Here is a 20,433-nt window from a genome sequence, read left to right as displayed (position 1 = left end):
AAGACACAGGTATAACAGTCATGTCTTCCAAACTGTAAGCTTATCCATCTGGCCAGCAAACATCTGGATATTTATCTTAGCTCATCATTTCCTTCTGTAAGTCCAAAAACTGTCAGTTATTTCAGCTGAGATTCAGCCCTAGGGAGAATAGAAAAAGTTACATCCTTCTTTTGTCTAGGTTTTATAAACTGATCTTTACCTTTTTCCCTGGGATATCAGTAAGTATAAAAATAAGCAGTCTGGATTCCTTTGACTATGGTTTTCAGTCTGTGAATATGTACTTCTGCAACCACAGTGTACATACATATGTGACTGTGTTTATTTCCAGTATACGGCAAAGGTTCCTAGATTCTAACAGGGCTTTTTCTTTAAAAAATGCATTATGGATTAAAAATATAGACATTAAATAAATTCAAGATTAAATTCCCTAGCACCCAGACAAAAATAAAAACTAATTTCTATACTTTATAAGTATAGTAAGTGTTAAATCCTACATTAATGAAATATAGTTTGAAACACATAAAACATGACATTCAAATATTAAGATGACTACAAAAATATTAACTTTGTTTCATAACGTGATTACTTTAAGTGATAAAATTAGGGAGAAGACAATGTGATTTATGGGCCTGAACACTAGACTAACTCAGGAAATTTGGGTTCTATTTCCAGATTTGCTGCTGACCTTGGACGGATCACGTGACTTCCTTGTGCCTCAGTTTCTCCATTACTAAAATGGGAATAATTACACTGACTTCCCCTTGTAAAGCATTCTGAGGCCTAGTAAGGAGAAGGGCTATGTAAGAGCTAAGCATTGTTATTATTAAATATGTGAATTAACTAAGGAGGAGTACAAGTCAATTATTTTATTGTCAACATTTCAGCCATGTTCCAATTTCAAGATTATTTTTAACTATTCACTAACTTAACCTGAAGTTTCACGTGCTGATATCCCAATATAGCTTTGTAATACTGCATATGGAAGTGTGCATCACTGATATATTCTCATAATAACCTGCCTGTGTTCTGTTATGCTTTAAGTATGTGATTTGATTATGAAGGCTAAATAGATAATATTTTAAACCACTTAACAGTTATTTTGAAGAATTATTGACCCTTTAGAAATGTATTTGAGAATTAATATATTTTACTGAAATTTCCTATGTAATTGGACTGGGATTGAAAAAGACTGTAAAACCTTGAAGAGGCATCAAAACAATTCTCATCTTATTCCTATGTATTAAATATACAGAAGAAAGGAGGGGGGAGGAATCTGCTTTGGCCATTTTTTTCAGGTTACATTTTTCAGCAATATATTCTTAGTTTATACAGAGTCCTGGGGAAAACACTTCCTTTCTTGTGCTCAAAAAACAATTTTGGCAACTTTAAATAATTGTAATTAAGTAAATAAAGATGTATTGCAGGAACATACATGCAAAAAACAGGGTCAAGAGGCAGCAATGTTTTCTTTACTCCATGCACATTTTAAATGATAATTGTCAATTAAAAAATGTATAACAATGAACTTTAAGTTACTATGGTCTTGCTACAATTTTATCAAAGAAATTAAATCTTCACAGTCATCCAGCTTCTAAAAATCAAGATACTGAAAAGAATTGCTTGCCACTTGGAAATAAAACAAGTTGTACTTGTATTCATTGTGCTTTCAAAGCTTATTTGATTATATTTATTCACTGTAACACATACACACTTTTTATATTTATAAATATTAAGGTTTTATTACTACCCTTTTTGTTATATTTATAAATGTAATGTAGAAAAGTCAGTTATCAGTCTGAGGGTCTAACCAGATCCTGGCCAAATCATGTTTGGGGTAATTCTGATGTGCTGAATTTGCACAGCCTCTTAAAAATATTTCAGTTATTCAAAAAAAGTTATATACGAAAGTCACAGTAACTTCCAAATCTATAAATATCTAGGACCACTGAAATCAGAGTCATTTTAGATTCAAGTTTTCAGAGTCCTGGAAAGAAAAGAACACAATAGTATGTCCAATTTTGTTTCTACTGTAGTTTATCACATCTATTTACTGGCATGAAACATAGGGAGATTTTATGGATAATTCCTAGCTGTGGTTTTGCAGAAATGGGAATTTATATGTGTATTATGCAACACAAAACAAGAGTCAAAAGTAAAAGGCCCTCTGAGGAAGGAATTTAGAGCCTTCTACAACAGTCCAAAGCCTCCCCAGAATCCATAACTCTACCCCTCCCCCATCCCAGGACCTTTAAGAAAAAGTAAAAGAAACAACACAAATCGAATCTATGAACCAGGAATAAAGACACATCCTACCTATCTCACAAATAAATTGCTAGGCCAAATTAAAAAATGTTTGTAAAGCACTCCCATAAAAATTTCAAAAGTTCTAAAGCATCATCATAACATACATTAACTATCTGCCATATAACAGTAGAGATAACCAAGATAAGTCTTCATTACTGTGTATTTCAATGCCAACTTGCTGCAGCAGCTATACAGTCAGAGAAATAGCAATAAATATAGAGCAGACATTTTTGCTAGTGCAACAGGAGACAGACATCATTTACTTATTTATCATTACAGCAAGTTTGGGTGATGCCTAAATACTTCAAAGGGCCATTAGCTGTGATAAAAATAGTCAACATCACTTGTCTAGGTACCCAGTCCTACTTCAGATTTGTATACACCTGAGGTTAGTACCATGGGGGTAGGGGTCAATGAAAGGGGTTTCTTCTCAATCTAATTTTTCAAAAGCAAATTTCCTCATAACAAAACCACCATTGCATTTGGCAGCCTTATTGGAAATTTCAGCAGAAAGGTAAAGCATGAAATGGACATGCAATGCAGCACAACTAGCTATCCTACATTCTTGATCATGACTCTAGGTTAGGAGAAAGGCTGGTAGGCTTAGAAACCTGTGGTATTATTGGATAATTCATTTTTAGGTAAATATATAGAGATGGAATATCCTGAATCAAAACAAACAACACAGATTAAACGCATGCTTAAATGAGATCAAGGAAATCAAGGCACTGCACACACTCCCACTTTGGTTTCATATACCAATCTTTGCCATGTAGTTTGACAGAAATGTACATACGAAGATATGGATAAAGTCCAAAAAGGAAGAGAAATGTGTATCTGATGCCTTAAATGGATAATTAGCAGAAATTCCAAAATACAGTTTTGTAATAGTGCCTGTTTGAAAGAATGTTGTGAGCTTGGTAGCCCAGCTGGATGACATTTATAGGCATGCATAATGGATTATTTTTAAAAACTCCATACACACAAAAGTTATTAAAAACAAAAGCAAAAACCCCAAATTGTAAAAAGCGTAACTCTCAAATCAAGAATATTTCAGATTCTTGCTCATGTATGTTAAAAGCTCAAGCTCTACTTTATGCATTATTTACATAGGTTTTCAACAAAATACTTGGGAAAAGTACGTCAAATGAAATGTTTCTATGCACAGTAAGTTAGATGCTTTCAAACCCATGTGCCCAATCCCAGAACCAAAAACAAAAATCACTTTCTCTTTTTTAAAATTCATGGGCAACTAGAGGGCAGCAGTAGCTAAAGTTTAGGATTTTTATAAGTCAGCAGTCATTTCAAATATGTAACCTAGTGTAAGGGCCTGGATGTGGACAGTATGGACTAATGGTTAGAGTGAGATGCCAAGATCAGAGCTGAAGACAGCACAAGTGTCAAGAAGATGACCACATCAGGTTCCAAGTCAAAAGCCAGAGCCAGAGTCAGGAGTAAGGTGTAGGAGTAGGGACCTAGAGAGCAGAAGGAAAGTAGGAACTGGGATGCAGGTACAGACAGGAAGGCAGCACTCATAAGTCAAATAAATAGCCAGGATCTATTGTAGTAGTAGCCATTTGGGAATTCCTCTAGTTACTTGGACAATGTCCTGTACCTTTCTGGTTTAAAGAGAGCTTCCCAGCCAATCAGTGTTGCTGAATGTGTCCCACTATTAGGAATTTTGTTGCCAACTGTCTAATTTCTGAAAACCAGACATTACAGGAGGAGCACCGGGCCTCACCTGGCCCTGCCTCTTCCCCTGAGGCTCTACCCCTTTCCCATTTCTCTCAAAGACCTGCCCAGATCATTCATTGCTCTCCCTTTCAGCCTCCCCCTTCATTCCATCCTTTCCACCTTTTCTCCCTCCTCCCTGCTTCCCAAGCTGAGCTCCTTCTGTCTCAGAGCTCGGATGCGAGCTGCAGTCCCTGACACAGAGCCTACCTTCCCATGAGATGCATAAAAGAGATGGCTCAAGCTCAGCAGGGTCTGGCATGGGTTGATGATCCAGAGCCTCCCACCCACCAGTGGTAACCAGACTTTTGGTGTCCAGTTAGTACACATCTAACCAAACACTGTATTGGTCTCCTTTCTACTTGATTTTCCAGTTAAAAACTGGACCCCTGGGAACCCTATTTGTAGTCAGTGCTCTTTTGAGCCAGAATCTCCGTGGCTCCCTTCTCTAGTTGTTCAGTCGAGCTGCTTGATGGTGGCTGTAGTCTGAGCACTTAATTCAACAAAAAATATTTTTTAACTAGATGATTGTCAGGCAAGTCTAATAGTCAGCAGCAAGTACTACACAATTGTAGTATCTCAGGTATGTGGCATTACACAATTCTGTACTAGACAAACCAATTTCAGAGGCGACTGACGGCAAGGAGGGAGAAAGGATGGAGTCTATAAATGATGGTTGACATTCATTTCAGCTTTTAAAAATCTGTGTTTAGCTGTTTTACTGGATGAGTTAAAAGACTTCCCCTCCTGCCATTACTTTTTGAATGCTCAAATATTTTACAATTCGTAATGACTTATGGAAAAAATACATAACTTAGGGCCATAATACAACTTGCCTTCACACAAGTGCACTTGGAATCTCTCTTACCTATGTCTCAGCCACAGACTTATTTCAGCTTTATACTGCAGTGCCGGCAGCATGTGTAACCGCTATGATTTTTTAACAGTTACATAATTACATTTTAAACACATTTTACGTCCCTATTTATAAGCAGGTTATAAAAAGATTAATACATTATGAATAGGTGTGTAAGTAAATGGCTGATCAGTTGGTACTGAGTCTAGCAAGTCAACAAAAGGTCAACCACCATGGCTTAGAACTATATATAATTTCTTTTGATGTACTTCTAACTATAACAGATACTACTTGGGTCTGCCACATGCTTATAACATCTCTTAATCATTTATTAATCTTTTATAAACTATTACAAATGAAAATTTAATACAAAATGTGACCTAAGTTTTATTCTATTCCAGTCCACCAAACTCTTCAGCACAAGGGAGCCTTTCTAGTTACAGCCACCTATTGGCTCACTCTACCTTCACAGGGTATGTCTATACTATGGGACAAAGTCGAGTTAAGATACGCAACTTGAACTATGTTAACTGTGTAGCTGAAGTTGATGTAGCTTAACTTTTGGCACTTTCTAAACTGCAGGAAGTCAAAGGAAGAACTCTTTTCCTTCAATTTCCCTTACTCCTCGTGAAAGTAGGGTTACCAGCATCAATGGGAGTGCCTCTCTCACTTCAAATTGGCTGTCTTAACTAGACCGCTAATTTGAACCCTGGAAGTTTGACAGCAGCAGCTTCAATCTTCCTCTGTAGCGTAGAAATCTTCCTCTGTAGTGTAGACGTACCCTTTTAGGGAAAAGTGGATAGTGATTATCTGTGCGTATCGCAACAAACTAAGCATCTTAGGTGAGTTTACCACTCCCAGAGCAGATACTAACACAGCTACTGACCTAATATAGGAATCCATAGCCCTTCTTAAGCAACAGGCATATACTAGTACAGTCACAAGCTAAAAGCAAAACAAGCTGGAGTCCATTATTCTATGTTACCACTCCCTTTCTGGAGGTCTCAGCACAAGGAAATATATTGGATAAACATTATAATTGCAAGTACCTAGTATTACAATGCTATCCTTTGTGTTGAAAGGCTGACAATTTTCAGATTAACTTCTTAAAATAAATATATATATATTGATTTGGCAATGTGTGTGTGTGGGAAGGATAATATTTTGGCCTGTTAACACTGAACATGATCCTTTATCATTTAAAATATTCATACATATGCTTTGAAATGTATGTTTGTCTATAGGGTGAGATTAAATTGCTAAAAATGCATATACATTTCCTTTTATCATTGGGGATCAATTCCCACTGCAAGAAGCAGTTTCCAGGGCCTCCTGAAGAATGAGAGCAGACTACTACCCAGATGCTTAACACCTCACCCTGTTTCCTATTTTTTCTTTGCTAGAATCACATCTTTCTCAGTCTGCATTATGTCAGATATCACTCCTAAACGTAACAGCACTGAACTGGTGTTCATTCGTGCAGTCAGTTTCATTTTTTCATATATGAAATGGATAATGTTCAAAAACTGAAGCTACTGCTTTGTGAGACAGTTGGCATATCCCCAAATTTTGGGGATTTCACGAGGAAAGCAATTCTCTCCTGATGAGTAAACATTCTTTTTCTGATCACATTTCCAATCCCGAAGATCGCACACCACTTCATATTGTTGTTTATCATCAAATTAACAGTCCCACAAATGACAATGTATCCTTGTGAGGTGTATAGTCCTTTCAACATTCCATTAACTTTTATATCAGAACAGAATGAATTTAAATCTTAATTGTAGATGCAACTGTATTATCTCAAACATCAGTAAGAAAACAACTTTCAAATGCAGGAAGTCATAGTCCTTTACTCTTTTGGGATAATTAGTGCTGTCATTCATATCTTTTAAAACTCCATTTACTCGGGTATACCATTCTTATAACTGGTCTTGCCATTGGACGGCCCGCTCCCGAATTTCACAGAGTCTCTCACTAAAGTTCTATTACAATCAACAAGAGCTGTTGATAGGATTGCCAGATGGTTTAATCAAAAAATACCAAACACACTCCCCCCCCCCACCCAAAAAAAAGGGGGGGGGAATTCTGTTGAGGGGGAGAAGTTGTTACGCAAACAAAAAAAAGCACACCTCCTCCCCCAGAACAGAACTGTGGAGCAAAAAAGAAATTTATATATATAAAAAAAATTTGTAAAAAGGAGGCTGCCCCTTTAAGACAGCCACCATCTTTAGTGCAATTTTTAAAACCTCGCAGCTCCTCCTGGTAAGCACAGGAAAGCTGGGAGGGGGGGAGCTGGTGGGGGTTGTTGGGGGGGGAGGGGTGCACAGGAGCAGCTTCACAAGCCACACTTTTGGGGGGGCAAAAGCCATGGGTTGGCCATGGCTGTTGTTGAGGTAGGCATCACGTGACCAGCTCCCGGGTCTCTGCTGGTCACATGGGCCAGAGCAGCGTGCCCTCCGCTCCCACCCCAGCCCAGCCCGGCAAGTGTCCCCTCCAGCCCCCCTTCACTACGACTCTGCCGTGCTCCTCATTCCCCCGCCCCCACCAGGTGTGGCATGGGAAAATTGTCCCCACTGGGCTTCTGTCTGAGGGAAACAGGAAATACCGGACACTTCACATATCCAGTATTTCCTGTTTGCTTTTTACCGGACAGAGTCTGCAAATACTGGACTGTCTGAGTGAATACCGGACAGCTGGCAACCCTAGCTGTTGAACTCACAATTACATTTCAGTGCCCAAATATATCGAGATGTTGAGTGGTTTTTGAGAGGCTTTTTAAAAATGCCTTTCATTAGATTTTGCTTATTCAGTTCTGAAATAATACATTGTTTAGCAATTTCCCTATTATGATATTGATTTTTTCAACACTCTTCATATTGATGTTTACCACTCAACATTTTAATTATGAGTGTGATCCATTTTGTGGCTATGTCTACAGAGTCCTGAAATTTGGATTATGGGTGTCTGAATAATAGCGTGCTGTGACATAACTCACATGAGTTACTGGTACAAATTTTAAAAGTACCTAGTTCGGGTTAAATTAGTCTGCTTTCAGGCAGGATCATGTTAATGCGAAGTAGTTGCTTTTTAGTTTGGGCCCTCAATATCCACACAGGAGAGTTACAGTGTAACATGTAGTACTCTCTGCAGTTAATATACCCTGTAGTCTGAACTTCAGGACTTTATAGACAAGTTCTAAATCAGGTATTAACCCAGGGACAAATATTTAAAAATATACTGCATGTACAGAAATATCTATCTATCCAGTCTTCCAAAGTATTTACAGGGACCCTCACCATCAGAATAAATAACAGATTTATTCTTTTTAAACCTTTTACTTTTTTTATGAGAAAGAGGGAAGCTTGGATTAAGTATGAATTTTAAATAATTATAAATAGGCAAGTGTTAAATTAAAGTAACTGTACATTTGTGTGTTAACTATAAACAAAACCTGTTTTAAAACTGGGCATAAACATATTTTAATATTTCCCCTTTCCTAAAAACTAAGTACAGACTGAATATATTGCAAAAAGATTAAATTAACAAGCTGTGTTCATTAGTACTTTGTTTACATATTACTTCCCACCATTTTTACATAGGTGTATATCTCTTTTGAAATTGTAAGCAAAGACTTTGTTGATACTGTACATAGCTTAACACAAGGGATCCAGGTCCCTATCTGCGAATTACTGTAATAAAAAAATATCAAGTATGCTGATACAATTTTATATTCAACCCATTATGCCACTCTATTCAGAATATTCAACTAATGCCAGAAGTAAAAATTAGAGAAGTACGTATAGAATTAATGTCCTACCCACATTTCTGCCCAAATGTTTCCTTCTGTGGTATTCTTTGAGCATAGGAGCAATATTTTTAAAATTCTAAGTCTTACATTTTACTAAATTCATGTTTACATTTTAAAAAACAAACTATAAAATCAGTTTTCCCCACTCAACATTCAAGAGAATTTTCGTAGATTGCTGAGAATACATAAATGGAATATGTATATACACAAACAAAATAAAAAAAAACCCTACCATGTGCCATGCGATGAAACCAGTAGTATCCAAAATCTACTCCTAGGAATGTCAAATACCAAGTCCATGGTGAGTCCCATAGCATTTCAAAGAGCCTGTAGTTATCCCATACATAGATGTAAGTAGTCAACTCCAGGCTTCTGGAAAAAACACTGAAAAATACAACAAAATAATTCTCAACGAGCTTGTTAATTAGAGTTACAATTTTTTTTTCATTGCAGAACTATACTTTTCAATCTGCAGCTTTTTTTTCCCCCCTAACACAAAGCCCCAATGGGCCAATTAAAACTGAAAAATAGCACACTCCCCATCCTGTTTAACCTTTTTTTCCATTGAGAGAGAGAGAGAGAGAGAATGTGTGTGTTTCTTTGAAGATCAATAGTCCCTTGGCTTCAGATTACCTGAAGTCTTTTGGACAATTTTTTTTACCACATTTATTGTGCACAGAGATGGCAAGGTATTCGTGTGATTGACAAACTCATTTGTAATCTGCAAGTTAACAATTAGTAGTATCCTAAAAGTATTTCTATTTGAGTAATACCAAGGTAAATCTAAACACACTGAACAGTTTCATTATAAATTTAATACAGTCACATGAAGGACTGAGGATGAATAAGAAACAATGAGCGTGGCAAGAAGAGAGCAGGAGGAAAAATATTAGAAAGCGTGATGGAAGGAGAAGTACTGCAGAATGGAAATTTAGGGAGAGAGAGAGAGAGAGAGAGAGAGAGAAAGGAGAAAGAATGTGCAAAGGAGAAAGCGAGGGAAAAGGGAAAATGTGACAAAAGTTGGCTGAGGAGTTCACTTGTTGAGTGGTAGAAGGACAATGGGTAATTATACTCCTCGACATGTCTGGCCTAAACCTCAATCAGTGCGGAGTACAAAACTGTTGGTATGACTGAGAAAAAGCTTAGTTTCAGGCTCTGAGGTTTCTAGGCCATGGTTCACTAATAGGGTTGCCTGATGGTTTCAACAAAAATACCAGACACACTTGACATTACATCACAATCTACATTACATCTTACTTAGAAAATACCGGACATTTATATTTTCTCAATTTGTTTCCCAAACAGAAAGCTCAAATACTGGACTGTCTGGTTCAAAACCGGACACCTGGCAACCCTATTCACTATTGGGAGTCAGACAACTTACAGACAAGAAACTACAGTTAAAGGGGTTAAAGATTGTGCTACAGCTAAAACTTTCACTGACATTTGCTGCTGTCTTTCCTATTTTTGTTCAAAGTAATGAGGACTTGTGAGTATACTGTTACACCTTTGCTGAGTGGTAGAAGACCTTCTCAGTTTCATCACTGATTTCTTGATCAAAATAAAGGTATTTTGGTGTCATTCGTTTATTTACATAATGTACACAATTTCTGTTTCCTTGAATAGAGGTGGAGTCACCAACTGCACACAGGCAACTCCCTCTTGAAGAAACCTCAGTAAAAGCATTACAACTGTCTTAGATCTAGGTCTCTCCTGGAATCCCCCTGCCTAACATATAGATTTTGTTGGTGGTGGTGGTGGATTTTTTTTGTTTGTTTTTGTTTTTTAATTCCTTCACTTCCCATGCTTTTTACCTAGGAAAACTGTTAGACCAAAAAGTGCTAACATAGGATCACACAATGCACCTGTACTGTAGCACAAAGGAACTTCAAAAAAGTTAACCACCCTTCTATTTCAATTCACACTGTTCCCTTAACAGTTTTAGTACACAGGCTGCATTTTATCTCCTGCATTTTCTCTCTCTTTTTTTTTTTTTTTTTTTTTTTTGAGACTTTCATCCCAAATGTTTTAAAATTAGTGACATTAGCACCTGTTGCCACAATAGTTTCTGTAACATTAGAAGAAAACATGAGTCTCTCTACCGCTATCTTCTCTCTTAATAAAGAGCCAACCCAGCTGAATATCCTAAACTTTAACTACAGTAAAGTTTTAAGCATCAATCTGTCCTCATTTTTAATGTGAAAAAGGCAGAAGGCTTTAGGGAAAGAAAGATGCCAGGAATATTTAGCAGAGGAGTCAGCTTCAAAAACACACCTGCATTTCACCTCCATCCCTGCAACAGCTGCCCTATTTTCTCACTTCCAAAGTTTGCTCTCCCTCACTTTGGCAGCTGGTAGATTAAGAATTTCACAGCAAGCAGCAACACCAGGTGTACCTGCCACTTTCAAAAACATTTTAGCTGTGTCCAGAAGTTGCAATAGACACACCTGGAACATGTTTAACTTTCATCAGAGTCATGTAACAGAAATATTTGTAAAGATGATTTTATGTCTCCAACCAGATTTTTGCAATTCACCTCATGAGGCATATACAAGGCTTAACATAAATTTTCAATCACCTCCACAACAGGTCAGAAGGGAACTGATCTATCCAAATATACACAGAAAAGGTATTTCTTAACATCTTTTCAATGACCAGGAAATTTAAAACACCTCTTGCAACATACAGTATCGGTTATTACACACTGTTTTCTCACTTGGGTCTTTGCCTTTTATTAACATATATAATGCTTCTGCACTACATCGAAAGATATGTGAACTGATACATTTCCTCCATTTTGATCAACTTTCAGCATTTCCCCTTGAGTCCTTTTGTTCCATGAGCAGGATGAAGGTGTAAAATTCAATCTAGCCATGCAACATATTTTTTTAATATACAATTCTCAGCACAAGTCAGAAGCTGCTTATTTTTCCCCTTTATGCTCAAACCACAAATCTATAGCACATGACACTAGTTGATTACCATAATTAGTGAAGAGTAATCCATCATATCACTATGTAATTCAGAAAAAACAGATACTGTTCTGCTAAATAGTTTTTATTTGCTCCTTTACAGCGTGATAAACAGAAAAGTCCAGAGCTAGCATTTAGTTATAACTTTAAAGCTCACTCAGAGTTTTTAAAATTTAATTCCTTTTCTTCTGAACCCTAAAGCTGCATCTAGACTGGCATGATCTTGCGCAAAAGCATTTGCTTTTGCACAAAATCTTGCCGCCTGTCTACACTGGCCGCGAGTATTTGCGCAAGAACACTGACTTTGTAATGTACAAAAACAGTGGTTCTTACGCAAATACTCTGATGCTCCCACTCAGGGATAAGCCCTCTTACGCAAATATTCTTGCACAAGAGGGCCAGTGTAGACAGCAACATCAATTTCTTGCGCAAGAAAGTCCAATGGCCAAAATGGCCATCGGAGCTTTCTTGCGCAAGAGAGCATCTACACTGGCACGGATGCTTTTGTGCAAAAGCAAATCTTTTGCGCAAAGGCTCATGCCAGTATAGACGCTCTCTTGCGCAAATACTTTTAACGGAAAAACTTTTCTGTTAAAAGTATTTGCGCAAAATCATGCCAGTCTAGACGCAGCCTCAATTTACTTTTTGAAAAAACTGAAACCAATTTAGTTCCCACAATTATGCTATATCTGTTAATCATACACAGGGTTGGAACTGCATGCCAGCCATTTTGGATCATCTAGTCCATTCTTCTGCAAGGAGTATGAAAACCTGAGAGAGAGAGTCTTTCCTAACCTGTATATTCCACAGACTTATCTAGTCTCATTTTGAAACTCTCTGCTGAATTCAGTATTCTAGACAAACTGTTGTCCAATTATCCTGACCTAGGCTGACCAGGTTTCCAAACGCCCAGTCAAAAAGGGATCCTGGCTGCTCTGATCAGCATCACTAACCAAGCCATTCAAAGTCTGATAGGTGTCACAGCAGGGCTTGCCCTGGCTCCACATGGCTCCTGAGAAGCAGACATCAGATTCCTGTGGCTCCTAGGCATACGGGGGGCCAAGGAAGCTATACACGCTACCCCCGCCCTTGGCACTGGCTTCAGAGAGCCTCTTAACTGGAAATCTCAACTAATGGGAGTTGTGGGGGCTGGTGACACAGAAGGGTGTGAGTAGAAGTTGGACGAAGGGTACTATTTGAGCCAAAGGAGGAAATAAATGCATATAATTGCCCTCACCAGTGCAGATCTCAGGGAAAGCAAGAGGTACAGCTACCATCTTGCCTGATGCTAGGAATTGAACTTGGGACCTTCAGAGCTTTTACAACTTGAACTAAAAGCGAGGCTTTCAAGTTAAGAGTGGAAAGAGATCCATAGCCTGTCAGAATTGGACACAGAAGGTGACACAAAACACACTGACCATAAGTTATTACATGACCTGAGTGCATGTGGAGGAGAGGAGCGAAGCATAAGCTTGGCCATCCAGGATGGGGGAGGGGTGAAGAGAGGGAGGAAAAACTGAAGCGTGAGCCTTGCAACCCTGGGCTGAAGTAACTTGGAGCTCAGGCTTCCGCTTCAGATCTGAGCTCCAGCAAATTTAACACAGGCCTGGGAGATCCCATTTAAACAGGGGCCCACCCAATAGTTTGAGAACTACTAGAAGTGAAGGTAAAAGAACTGTGTGCATTATTCCAGAGGAGAAGAACTCACCAGTATTATGTAACTAGCAAGCTCGCCTTTTATCTTGAAAGGTATTCCTCTATAATTACTAGTTTATTATATGATAAAACAAAAAGAATTTTAAATTGATCATGGAGACTATGTTAAATTGATCATGGACTTTTTTAGGATTCCTGTGCTTTTCTTGTGAAACTTGAAGTTGAAGATCAACCATGAAAATCAATTACTGGAAGAAACAAAGTCACAGCAGTACAGAATTTCAGAATAAACAAGACAGCCATGTTTTTAAAATGAACTGCAATTAGCCAGAAACATATTATACATCAGTCAAACACATTATACACTGGGATTAGAGCTGTCAAGCAATTAAAAATAATTGTTATTAATTGCAACATTAAAATTGAGCTGGTAAATAATTATAGAATACCATTTACTGAGATACTTTATACGTTTTCAAATATATCAATATCAATTGCAACACAACCCAAAGTGTACAGTGTTCACCTTATATTTTTTATTATGAATATTTGCACTGTAAAAAACAATAGTACAAGTTAGACCTCCCTAAACCGGATCTCTCTGGTCCAGCAACATCCATGGTCCGGCAGGATCACGGATGTTGCTGGATCACAGAGCCCAGGCATAGGGACAATAGGCAGCAAGGCCGGGTTCGTGGTGGGGGACCCATGGCAGGAGGGGGGGCTGGCAGTGCAGCGGGGAGTTCCAGCCAATTACAGAGGATGTCTCCTATTCCAACAAATCCCCTTGTGTGGAACCAGTCAGGTCCAACCTGTAATATTAACCTAATAGAAGTACTGTCGTTCCATCTATTTATCATGAAAGTTGAACTTAGAAATGTAGAATTATGTTCAAACAAAATTATTACAAATAAAATAATGTAAAACCCTAGCACCTACAAGTCTACTCAGTCCTACCTCATTCGTTTAGATATATGGAAGATAATGTTGCCTGCTTCTTATTTACAATATAACCTGAGTGAGAAAAAGTGTTTCCATAGCACTTTTGATGTAGCTGATGTTACAAGAGAGTTGTGACAAATGTGCTAAAGATTCATATGTCCCTTCATGCCTCAGCCACTATTCCAGAGGCTATGCATCCTTACTGATAATGGGTTGCAACTTTGGGCTAAAGCAGGCTTGGTAATAATTTAAAGCTGTGCGGACTCACACATGTTCATCTGAGTCAGATGCCATGAAGAGATAGTTTATTTTCTTTTTTGGGGGTTCTATAATTTCCACATCAGTGTGTTGCTCTTTTAAGACTTTTGAAAACATGCTTCACATTTCATCCCTTTCAGATTTTGAAAGGCTCTTCAGATTCTTAAAATGTGAAGTGCTGTAGGTATCTTTAGAAACCTCACATTGGTACTTTCTATGTGTTTTGTCAAATCTGCAATGAAAGTGTTCCTAAAAAGAACATCATGAGATGGGTGATCACATGAGACTGCTATAACATTAAATAAATGGCAAACTGAAGGTAAAACAGAGCAGGAGATATATAATTCTGCCCAAACAGTTGTCACAAATTTAATTAATGTATTTTTTAACAAGCATCTTCAGCATGGAAAAGTATCCTCATCAATGGTGTTGAAAGCATGAAGGGACATTCAAAAGCATATCTTGCATATAAATACTTTGCAATAGGGCTACCGAAGTGTAATGCAAATGCCTTTTCTCACTTTCAGGTAACATTGTAAATAAGAAGTAGACAGTATTATCTCCTTTATATGTAAATAAACTTGTTTGCCTTAGCAATTGGCTGAACAAGAAGTAGGACTGAATGGACTTGTGGGTTCTAAAGTTTTACCTTGTTTTGTTTTTGAGTGCAGTTATATCATAAAAATTGACATTTGTAAGTTGCACTCTAACAATAAAGAAATTGCAGCATAGTATGTGTATGAGGTGAAATGAAAAATACTGTTTATTTTTATCATTTATTTTATCATTTTTACAGTACAAATATTTGTAATAAAAGTTAATAATATGAGTGAGCACTACACATTTGGTATTCTGTATTGTAACTGAAATCAATGTATTTGAAAAAAATGTAGAATCGTACAATTAGAACTGTGATTAATTGTGATAAAATATTTTAATCATGATTAATTTTTAGTTAATCACATGAGTTAACTGTGATTAAATCGAGAGCCCTAATCAGGATGCATGAATAATTAAAAGTTCAATAAACCTTGTTTTAGAGAAGAAAGGTTGAGGTTTTACACTTCAAAAGACACTATGAAACTTTCTTTTCCAGATAAAAACTGGCTACATCTCAAATTGGAAGAAACATTTTGATAATATGACTTCACTAAAAGGGAGGGAGAGGGAGAAGCCTTGTGAAAACTTCCATTTGCAGAACAAAGTAAACCCGCCTGCAACTGAAATCCCCTTTTATTTCCTGTACAGGTGCCAGGGCTTGAACAGACACCCAATTTATTACCCTGTCAACTGACTTATTAGGGTTGACACAAATCGAGGTGAAATATGCCTGACGTTCTACAGTCAAGGCTTTTTTCACACTTTAGCACGAAGCCAAACTTTTCACAAGGTGGAGGGAAGGGGAGAGGGAGTTATGGGAGTTCTATTCCCTGTTTTCTATCAGCAAGATGAATATTATTCTCTCCCATTTTAATATGTGAAAACCAGTCATGAAATAACCCAAGGCTAAAAACAATTTACCAAAGCAATACAGCTGGAAAATCATCATCAGGCTCTGGAAAGCACTTGATTACAGGAAATAGCACCCTACATTTTTTTTAAAATTCCCACTGGACCCTGAATCTGAAACAAAGCCACTGCTGCAATGCAATTTTGTTTTCTGGAATTTTAGCCTAAATAATCCAAATTCCCATTTCTCCTCAAAAGGAAAAAAAAATTATCAAAAAGCACAATGAAGTAAAATATATGTGGCAAGTTTGAGTACTCACACAGATCTTCTATTTTGTATTTTGTTGTCTTCCACCACTGACCTCCATTTCACATATCTATTCCTATCAGGATTCATTCTATCAAACCATTAATTTAACATATTAATATTAAACTATCTTAGAGCAAGAAGATATAAAAAACAGTATCTAAATTCTGGAAGAATAAGAAGCAAAAGTTTATCATGATCTTACTATCAGAAAACTCTTTTTCCCCCCACATACCTCTTTTTTTCCCCCCACATACCTCTTTTTCATCTCTTGCTATCCCTCGTACAATTTAGCACCTAACTCTTAAAAGCCTTTTATTTGTGCACATCATCTTTATCCTCACAAACAGTCCCACTGACTTCAGAGGTGTTATTTATGTGAGCAAAGCCTACTGACATGAGTCTACATAGTCTTTGTGCAACTATATATCAATTTTTACCAATTCAGTTATGGTAATACAAGCCCTAGTTTATGCAAGTATATATTATACTTCCTATACAGAGTAAGCTCAACCAGTATAAGCTTGTTTTTATTAATATTACTGTGCCCACACTAGCCCCATATCTAAACTATAGAGTTCAGTCATCCTGAATTATGTTGATGTTCATAAGTCACTTTCCTAATATCCATTGTGTATGTCCACACAATGTTCCTTGTGTACCTCCACAGTCATTGTTCTTGCATCAACCGAGAGTGTTGCACTGTGGGTAGCTATCCCACTGTGCAACTTGCCATCCTCTCTCTCCCTCTAGCACTGGGAGCTCTGGTAACAGATTGACATCCCATTATATGGGCTCCCTACTTCATTTTACACTGTTTTTCAACAGCCTCTCTAAACTGTGCACCCACAATCTCTGCCTGACAGCATGGATCTGGAGCTCCTGACCAGTCTGGGAATGAGCATTATGAACACAATGTGGCTGGTCCCGCATTATTTCACAGTGAGGAGTGCCCTGCTTGTTATGCTTAAACAAAGCACACGAGATCTTTTATAGGGGAAAAGGCAGTATGCCACATTTATTGAGAATACAACAGTAGCATATACTTTTCAGTCAGTCACTCACCCACCCACCCACAGTCCCACCAGTCGATGTTATAATTACCAGTCCAGAGTCTGAATCAATCTAGTGGCCAGCCAGATAGATCGTAGAGGGGAGCCAGGCTTTGTCTGTCGCAATCCGATGCTCCTGGAGTTTGTGGCAAGATGAACCCAAAGTTTCGTGGCAAAGCACCTTGCTTTTATAATCCTTTTCTCTGTTGCAGTCTATGGATTTTGCTGTGTCAGTCTGTGTCCGGTGTGTTATCTTTTGATGTTACCATTCCAACATCTCTGAGAGAGTTATCCTGTCCTGGATTTTAATGCGTTGTTTTCGGGGGTGCCAACCTTCACCTTTAAAGCCATCAATTTGCCCCTCCTTAATCATGGATGCACGCTGATGGATCTTTTGACAGTCTGTCTTCACCCGCATTACCCCCTCCTTTCTTGGCCATCTGGCTCTAAGGATGGCCTTCACACCTTATCTTGACTCACACACTCCTCATTCACACACAAACAGCCCTGCTTTTACAGAGACCTTCAAAGAAGAATACAAACAGCAGTGTTTTATATTGAGTAAATGCAAAAGACATTGCAAATTAGACCCCACTAAATCTTATAATCAAAACAGCTCACACAGACTCAAGAGTGTCTTCAGCATTCCTCTAATCTCATTAACATATACACAATACAAGATTCTGTGTCTCACTTACTAAACCTTAGAACAAAGAAATATATATTTAACACAAAGCCTAAAAATCTATCTCTACCTTAACATAAATCATACATTACAACATTATTAAACCTAAAATACAAGTATAAAACTCTTACTCCAACATGCTGTCTGCCCTGGGAAAAAAAATAATTCAAGATTGCTGTTGGAATTCACAGAACATTTTGCCATGGTGAACTGTTGGTACAGGGTTCATGAAACAAGCACTGAGTGATGGAATTAAATTGTGATGCAGGTATGGGATGATGAGCAGAGACTGCAGAACATCTGAATCCACAAATCCATTTTCCTGGAACTGTGTCAGAACTTGCCCCAGCACTGAAGCACAAAGACACCAAAAAGAGAGCAGCTCTCTCATGAGGGAAAAGTGGAAGAGTTATGATTGTTGCTTGGAAGCTGAAAAATTCAGATTCCCACCAGTCAGTTCTGAATTAGTTTAAAATTGGAAAGACCTCCATGATGGATGCAGTGATGCAAGGCCATTCATTGTCTCCTGGAAATAACTGATGGCTTTGAGGCAAAAGGATTTCTTAACTGCAGCAGGGAAATAGATGGCACATATATCCCAAATTTGACCCCCAACCGTCTTGTGATAGAGTATATCAACCAAAAGGACTACTTCTCCTTGATCTTGCAAGCACTGATGGAGTCATTTCACTGACATCAATGTGGGCTAAGCAGAGAAGACACACTGGATTATATCCAAAGCTGCACACTGGGACTTTCTTTCCAGACCAAAGTTTCCAACAGGGGATGTGGAAATATCCATAGTGATCCCTGGAAACCCACCCTAGCCCTTGCTCCCACTGCTCATGAAGGAAGATCGACACAGCAAGGAGTACTTCAGCAACAGACTCACCAGGTGCCACATGACCAATGAATGTGACTTTGTCCAATTAAAACATCACTGGCACTGGGGTTTTTGTTTTTTGATTTTGCTTTTTGTCTGGCTGGACCTCAATGAGGAAAATACTCCAATAGTCATTGTGGCCCGCTGTACTCTGCATAATATTTGCAAAGCAAAGAGGGAAAAGTCTCCCAAGAGTGGACAACAGAGGCTGATTGGCTGGCTGCTGATTTTGAGCAGCCAATTACAAGGGCAATTAGTGGAGCTCAGGAGGAGGTGCCTCTTCTCCTGCATCCACTAGCAAACAGACCATAGGTATCAAAGTTCCTACGGCTGGGATAGAGCTGTGACTGCACAGCCTCCTCTCCTCAGACTCAGCAGATCCAGTGTACTCCATGCAGAAGAGCAGCATCTGTTGCAAAAAGATGCAATGGTAAATTGGGAAGATGCTAGGTGACCAATGCACACCAAGCAAGCAGGAAAAGGAATTTTTAAATCCCTGGATCTTTAAATGGGGGGGGCGGGGGCGCGCGGAAGGGAGTGCATATGTTTATATTCTTGTATTAACTACGTCACAAATTGTTCTATGCTGCACTTCATGGTGGTTTTATCACGTCAGTCTATCAGAGGAACTACATTAGCGGGATGTACATGCCTCCACTATTTTGCCATCAAAAGCTGACTTTTACTGACAAAACTCTAAAGGCCTAGAGAGGTTGTACTGCTTTAACTATAACTGGCACAACCTGCTTATTCAGAAAAGACATTAGGATTTTCAGATGGATTCCTACGCTACATTCCTCCACAGATAATTGTCTTAATAATTTTAGCAAAAACAACAAGGAATCCTATGGCACTTTAAAGCCTAATGAATTTATTTGAGCATTAGCTTCATGGTATGGACTCACTTCATCAGATTCATCTCCAGGCCACAAAAGCTAATGTCCAAATAAATTTGTTAGGCTTTAAAGTACCATAGGGCTCCTCATTGTTTTTCTGAAACAGACTAACAGCCTGAACCTTAACAATTTTATTTATATATATATATGATGCTATGGAAAAAGCAATTATCTTACAGTATCTCTTTCAACATTAGGCCTGATTCAGAACTCACTACTGAAATCAGTAGTGATTCCACTGAACCCAAAGGGCTTAACACTTAATTGGTGAGACCTGAATCAGGCTCATGGTATTCACCAGTACCGTATTCACTGGGAACGAGAAATGGACATGTCCCATTCAGCCCAGAATAAATCATGTGGATTTTCCGAGAACACAGAAAGGAGTAATAGCCCTTTAATAAAATAACTGTAATGCATCATTATTTGGTGTCATATGGTGAAATGAGGAAAAACATATTTATATGTTCATAGGGATTTTCTAAATCAACAGTTTGGATCAGACTCCCAAGTGACAGGGGTCTCTTTGAGAGTGGAGTTGGAGCATACTGGCTTCCAGCCCCACCCCCACGGACTATAGAATAGTTGAGTAACCAATAAGAGTTCATGAGGTTCATCAACAATTCAATTA

General features: G+C 38.2%; 1 protein-coding gene across 1 annotated transcript in view; it reads right to left on the bottom strand.

Annotated features, from left to right (window-relative positions):
* Positions 1-20,433, bottom strand: part of AGMO (alkylglycerol monooxygenase) — a 270,854-nt gene that overhangs the window by 233,477 nt on the left and 16,944 nt on the right. The window contains exon 3 of the mRNA XM_006138322.4: positions 8,935-9,086. Within this exon, the coding sequence (XP_006138384.2) occupies positions 8,935-9,086 (152 nt within the window). The remainder of the gene's footprint in view (positions 1-8,934; positions 9,087-20,433) is intronic.

This window comes from Pelodiscus sinensis, chromosome 2, assembly GCF_049634645.1.
Source record: "Pelodiscus sinensis isolate JC-2024 chromosome 2, ASM4963464v1, whole genome shotgun sequence".
Taxonomy (NCBI): Eukaryota; Metazoa; Chordata; order Testudines; family Trionychidae; genus Pelodiscus; species Pelodiscus sinensis.
This window is presented reverse-complemented; position numbering and strand designations above follow the sequence as displayed.